Source organism: Alosa pseudoharengus, unplaced genomic scaffold (genome assembly GCF_046254945.1).
Source record: "Alosa pseudoharengus isolate Yale_2024_CS ecotype anadromous, Long Island Sound unplaced genomic scaffold, YU_APseudo_1.1 YU_APseudo_1.1_scf_5, whole genome shotgun sequence".
Classification (NCBI taxonomy): domain Eukaryota; kingdom Metazoa; phylum Chordata; class Actinopteri; order Clupeiformes; family Clupeidae; genus Alosa; species Alosa pseudoharengus.
In genome coordinates this window covers 37,530,904-37,537,353 of record NW_027468837.1, presented here as the reverse complement: position 1 = coordinate 37,537,353, position 6,450 = coordinate 37,530,904, and the positions used below count along the sequence as shown (strand labels likewise).

General features: G+C 45.7%; 1 protein-coding gene across 2 annotated transcripts in view; it reads right to left on the bottom strand.

Annotated features, from left to right (window-relative positions):
* Positions 1 to 4,360, bottom strand: part of dyrk3 (dual specificity tyrosine phosphorylation regulated kinase 3) — a 10,791-nt gene extending 6,431 nt beyond the window's left edge. Inside the window, exons 1-2 of one of the 2 annotated variants that reach the window (XM_076267786.1) lie at positions 2,910 to 4,360; positions 1,438 to 1,553 (exon numbers count right to left, since the gene is read on the bottom strand). In XM_076267786.1, the coding sequence (XP_076123901.1) occupies positions 1,438 to 1,553; positions 2,910 to 2,952 (159 nt within the window). In that variant the 5' untranslated portion in view covers positions 2,953 to 4,360. Of the gene's footprint in view, positions 1 to 1,437; positions 1,554 to 2,770; positions 2,861 to 2,909 lie in introns of those variants that run through there. The other variant, XM_076267787.1, reaches the window with a different exon arrangement.
* Positions 4,361 to 6,450: the final 2,090 nt, after the last annotated feature.

The following is a 6,450-nucleotide window of genomic DNA, read 5'->3' as shown; positions in this document are numbered from 1 at the left end:
TGGGTGTGTGTGTGTGTGTGGGAGCAGCCAGCAGGGACCACAGCTCAGCTGAGGATGATGCCCACTCCACCACACACCAGTTTTTCCCCAAGTGTGTGCATGTGTGTGTGTCGTGTGTGTGTGTGTGTGTGTGTGTGGTATGTGTGTGTGTCGTGTGTGTGTGTGTGTGTGTGGTACGTGTGTGGTATGTGTGTGTGTCGTGTGTGTGCGTGTGTGTGTGTGGTATGTGTGTGGTATGTGTGTGTGTCGTGTGTGTGTGTATGTGTTATGTGTGTGTGGTACGTGTGTGTCGTGTGTGTGTGTGTGTGTGTGTGTGTGTGTGGTGTGTGTGTGTGTGTGTGGTATGTGTGTGCCCGGCCCCCATAAAACCACCAGCAGCAGGCACATGCCAAAGGGATGACAAGCAAAAGCAAGCCACAACTTGATACAATCAGACAAACACACACACACACAACAATACACACACAAGTCTGACCACACACGACACACACAATAACACACAAGCCCAACAAAACTTGACACAAACACAACACACAAACACAACAACAGACAAACACTTAACACACAAACACTTAACAACACACACACAAACACAACACACAAATATAGAACATGCATACACAACATACACACAAATATAGAAATGCATACAGTATATGAAAAGCAATGCGGGTGTGACTGGGGAAATGACAAATGGCACACATAACAACTGTGAGTGAGAGTGTGTGTGTGTGTGTGTGTGTACGGGTAGTGTGCGTGCCTATCGTCCTAGTGCACAGAGCCACAGGAATGACAACTGTATCATTCTTAGTGCCAAGAAGGCAGAACCCATGCAAAGACACACACACACACACACACACACACACACACACACACACACACACACACACACACACACACACACACACACACACACACACACACACACAAACACAAACACAAACACGTTTCATTTGTTACTGGGTCAGAAAGTCCACTTATTCCCAACAATCTATTGAGCAGCGCTTCCTGCTCAACTGACTGGCCCCACGAGGAAACCGGTCTAGTGGGCAGCTACACCTCTCCCCTCTCCAACAGCCCCCTCCCAACAGACACACACACACACACACACACACACACACACACACGGCCTGGAGAGGTACCATGTGCCGTTGACCTCTAGGATGGCCCAGTTGGAGAGGGACGCTGGGCACTGGGCTGAAAAGTGTGTGTTTACTTGTGGAATGTCTGGGTTGGGAAGCAGTGTGTGTGTGTATACCTGCAAAGTGTCTGTGCTGGAAAGCCGTGTGTGAGTATGTGTGTGTGTGTGTATATACTAAAAAATGTCTGTGCTTGGAAGCCGTGTGTGAGAGAGTGTGTGTGTGTGTATACCTGCAAAGTGTCTGTGCTGGGAAGCCGTGTGTGAGAGTGTGTGTGTGTGTGTGTGTGTGTACTTACGGAGTGTTTGGGGAGCGGAGGGAGTCCGGCGGGGCTGTGTCCGTTGATGTCGGCGTCCTCGTTCAGGATGTGGTCCGTGCGCATGTAAGAGTCATAGAGGCCGTCCCCATGTCTCGCTGCGTGGTGGAGGAAAAACAGGGGCATTCAGATCAGAGGCCCATCCAAACACATCCACCGAGAAGAAAAATAAATAAAAATACAAAACAAAACAAAGTGACCAAAGCAAGAGCACACAGGTATGGTCAGGTATCCATATCTGCCCAGTACCGTCCTCTCCTGAGCTCTGCAAGTGTGTGACTGACCGACTGAATAAGTGAATGAGTGAATGAGTGAGTGTGTGTCCTTGCCCTGTCTGAGCGATTGGCTAAAGTGAGCAGCTGGACACTCAAGCAGCTTTATGAAAGCCGCAGGGGGCCGCGTAACAGCGCAGCAGGTACATACGTCAGAGCCCAGGCTGCTTACTCCTCCATGCCAACAGTGACAGAGTCTCAGGAGGGGATGTGTCCAGAAAGAAGCCCTGCCTGTCTGCCTGCCTGCCTACACTCCCTACGCTAGCAGCCGCTCATTAGCGCTACACAGTCTGAGAGAAAATGAGTCACACTACAGCTGCACCCATAACCCAGTCAGAGAGACAGAGAGAGAGAGAGAGAGAGAGAGAGAGAGAGAGAGACGCATGTACAGTACAGTGCATTAGCCACCCATAAGAATGCAATAGGTTTCAGAGGAGGACAAACAAAGATACATTTGCTCAGTTTTCCGTAGCTTCCCAAAGTGCTTAGATGCTTCCATGACATGCATTCCGTTAGTATTATTAAGCAATGTGTTGTCACTACACATTACCTAATGCAGGTAAATACATTTCAAGACGATTGCATAGAGATTTGCCCAGCTGTCAATACTGTCAGGTAAGTGGGATAAAGCTTAAGCGTCTTAATACAGGACGAACCCCATGGAGAGTGTTCCCGTTCATAATCATAAACAGATTCATATACACATGCACATACACACACTCACACAGAACTGCTGACAAAGGATTGAAGGCTTCTCCAGTGCCCGCACAGAACTTGATTGAGTTCGACGTCGCGCGCGTCAACAGTCGGGCAAGAAAAGTGAAAATGTGTCTAAACTTTCTGTTTGTTTTGTTTACGTTTACCCACCACCAAATAGCTTAGCATGCTAACAAAGGTGTGATTGTGACATCACAGTGCCGAATGTTAATCGTCAGCACTTGCCCGAGGGCTTGGGCAACCAGTGTTCCGACTCGCACTGCGTGCACCCGGACAGGACAGACTAGCTTTGTTTATATCTCTTAACACCCCAAAGTACCACTCACAGCAGCAGCAACAGCCAGTATGGTCTCCAAAGGGACACTCAACAATGGTCCTGTAACAAGGCAACCAGGCAAAGTTGTCGCATGCAGGCTAGAAAATGGTGACAATAAATAAGCGAAATGACACAGAGGATGACGTTACCTGCCGTGATGGGACCGTCTGGCTTTCTGCTTAATATCATCATGGCTGCAGTTTGGCATACAACCCAGCATCAAAATAAGTCCAGTATAAAAATGTTGCGGGGAAAGGGATTCAAGTGAAAACTAATTAGAAAACTGGTGCGAGGTGTTCAGAGGGTGAGGGTCCATTTGGATGTTGTGCAAAAACAGTTCGCGTTCTCCCTTTCAGGCTGAAGAAACTTTTTGGTGTATGTTCTGTAGAAAAGCATCCCATTAAATGATTGACTGTTCGTGTACAGCAGCAAACCAGCTATGTCCAGTTTCCTCGTTCAGATAATTTGCATGATCCGTTGATGCAGGTCTTCAGATAAGCCCGAGGTTTCAGATAGAATAAACGGCTTGTTGTTAAATTGTTTTCCAAACCCTCAAGGTGAACAAATCAAAGTAGCTAAATTCACCACTGTTTGCCACTTGTGTCACGCATTGACAATTAACTATAACAGCGTGTTATCACAGTCTATATCACCAAAGCTGGTTACTTTTAGTGTTTATGAAAGAACTAAGTTTGACCTATCAAGTAATGGAGGACGAGGGGGAGCACAGTTCAAGGCACTAAGTGGTCTGTGAAAGCTTAATTCCTATTAAATAATGCAGCCCTCATCCAGCTAAATGCTTACTGGCACAAGAGTTAACGTTACTCCCGGGCACTTCGTTTCGATGCCAACAGTGGTCGACTTGATATTATATTCAGATCAATGTTATTGAAAATTAGCTGTTAATTAGCAAGAAATCTACAACTGTAAAAATGAACTAGCTAAGTTAGTTAACTTGTCTTCTTCGAGGTCAGTCAGCCGTTATTATGGCTACTTATTTCCCTGAGGGTTTTCTTAGAATGTCCGCTTTGTTTTCAACAACTTTGCCAACACGGATCCATGGACAAGAGATCAGTTTCCGTCAACTAGCAGCTGTACAAAAACACTCGTCCACAAAAGCTCCGCTCCTTAAGGCAAAGATAGTTGAAGTCCAAGAATTATAACGTTGTCGACCCCCGATACCCCGTGCCTCGCTCTGCTGTTGGATTGTTTTATCAATCCACAGAACCATCCCAACAAGGCGGAGAAGTTGACAGCAAATTCCAAGAGAAATCAGTTTTTCTGGTTAGCTATAGCTAGCTGAGTGCTAGACCTTAGACCAGACAGTTAGCTGGCCAGCGACTGCTAACTAGCTTGTTAGCAAGGATAGCTAGCTAGCAAAATAGTCCGTGCTCAGGACTGTTTAAGCGACTTATTATTGCTGGGTAGGCCAATCTCAACTCACGACATTGCGTCCAGATAGGGTGAAGAACCGTGAGAGCCTTACGCAGATGCCTTCAGAATTCGTTTCAGCAATAACCCGAGCCTTCTCAGTCCGTCGTCTCGATAGCATCGGTCCAAATCAATTTGATTCCTTTGCTCGTTGCTAAGAGCGTCTTCTGTTGGCTTCACGTCGCGTCATCAGCCTAGAAAGTGGGGGACGGCATTATGCCGGCCGATAGGGCGTGGTGTGTATTGGATGCCATGAAGGCTCAGCATTACTAACACAAATGTACTAGATATTGTCTCAGGCCATTTGTTTGACTTGTTGTTAAGATATTTTCCTACTAGGCTTTAGTGTTGTCTCATGAAGTTAAACATAATACAATAAAGCTTTATACACTTCAGGCATTATTTTGTGGTTTTCTACACTTCATTGTTATACACTTCATGCATTCATAGTGCTGAATCTCCATTTAAAACCTTTTCCAAGTCTGCTGTGTTGGTTCTTAACGAAGTGACAAATACAATTAAATATTGTCTGCCATACTTTCAAGTGTCCTTAGTCTACTGTTCTCTGTTGAATCATACAATTACGTGGCTTTGTCTGAAACTAGTTTACATTTATGTTTGTGTAGGCCTATTTAGCATCCATATCATAAGAGAGACTACTACTACTACTACCAATAATAATATAGTAATATAATAATAATAACAATAATAATAATAATAAGAAGAAGAAACAACAAAAACTTTGCACTTGGTCATATTCACATTTAATCAGATTTGGAGTTTATCAGACTTTTTAAAATCAGATTTGCTCCCCTAGGTCAGGCTATAGCTCAACTTTGATGGTCTGAGTGGCAAAGAGAAGATGGCACGGCTGTGTTTACCCATGTCTACTGGTGCACACATGAGCTGCACTGCAACGCTACGGAGACAGTAGTGAGTGCTATTCATAGAAGCCTCGCTGGTGGGAGAAATTGCCCCGTCTATATTTACCTTAACAAATAACATATTGACACCATTTTGGGAATGACCCCTTGGCAGATGACTGGCCGTGAAAGCTATCCGGCTGAGGGGTGGTGGCAGTGGTGGGGTTATTGGGTGTGTGTGTGCGTGTGTGTGTATGTGTGTGTCGGGGGTTATTGGGGGTGTGTGTGTCCATCAAGCACGGTGCCTCATGAGAAGCTGCACTTCTCAATTTGGTCTTGCCCATTATGATGGACACACACACCTGTGTCACGTTTGCGGCCACATCGTTAAAGGCCAGGGAGGTGCCCTTGACTGGAGACCACAGTCTTGTCCAAAATTGGGCATTTAGGCGGTGATCACACTGGCCAGCGGCAAGTCTCCTATTGTTTTCTATGGTTAGGCAGCGGAACGGTTGCAGCGCTAGCGTTGAACAAGCTGAGTGTTGAACTTGGTTCAACTTTCAAAGCGCAACGCGAGTGTATTCAATTGTCCGTTTAGGCAAACCGTTTGTGTTACTTAGGAACGAGATAGAACTTAGGTGGGGATCACATTGGACAGTGGCAGCGACAAGCACAACGCAACGCTCAAACCATAATAAGTTCTATGTCGTTCCCAAGTAACACAATCGGTGAATACTCTCGCGTTGCGCTTTGAAAGTTGAACCAAATTCAACGCTCAGCTTGTTAAATGCTAGCACTATGCTAGCGCTGCCACCGTTCCACTGCCAAACCATAGAGAACAATAGGAAACCTGCCGCTTGCTGTTGGCCAGTGTGAAGTCCCCTTTATAGTCTGAGCGTTGCGTTGCGTTGCGCTTACCGCTGCCGCTTTATTATTTCCAGTGTGATCCCCGCCTTACAGGGAACTGGGAGACTTTGGTGCTGTTTGCCTGAGCGGTTTCCTGGTCATGAGGAAAACAAAGAAGTGGCTTCCGATGCAGGTCACGTGCTTACACAAACCAGAAACCAAATGAGGAACTGATCTGTGCATTTCTCTGAAGTCATAAAAGTGCACTGAACTCCAACACTTTAAAACAACAAGGCCTTGGTGACCCTGTGGTGTTTGTCTTCCTGGACCGATGCTGCCCCCTGGTGTCAGCCTGGTGGACAAAAAGAAACGAGAAACATGCATCACGTTATACAAGGCTAAATTATATGTACTGTGACAGCTTCTTGCTTAACCCAGCATTGTTTTTAGCTATGCATTAGTCTTTTTATTGAACATAGTATTTATTTATTTATTATGGTAAGCATGTTCCCCTCCTGAAATGCACTTTTTAACTACAGTTTTAATATAT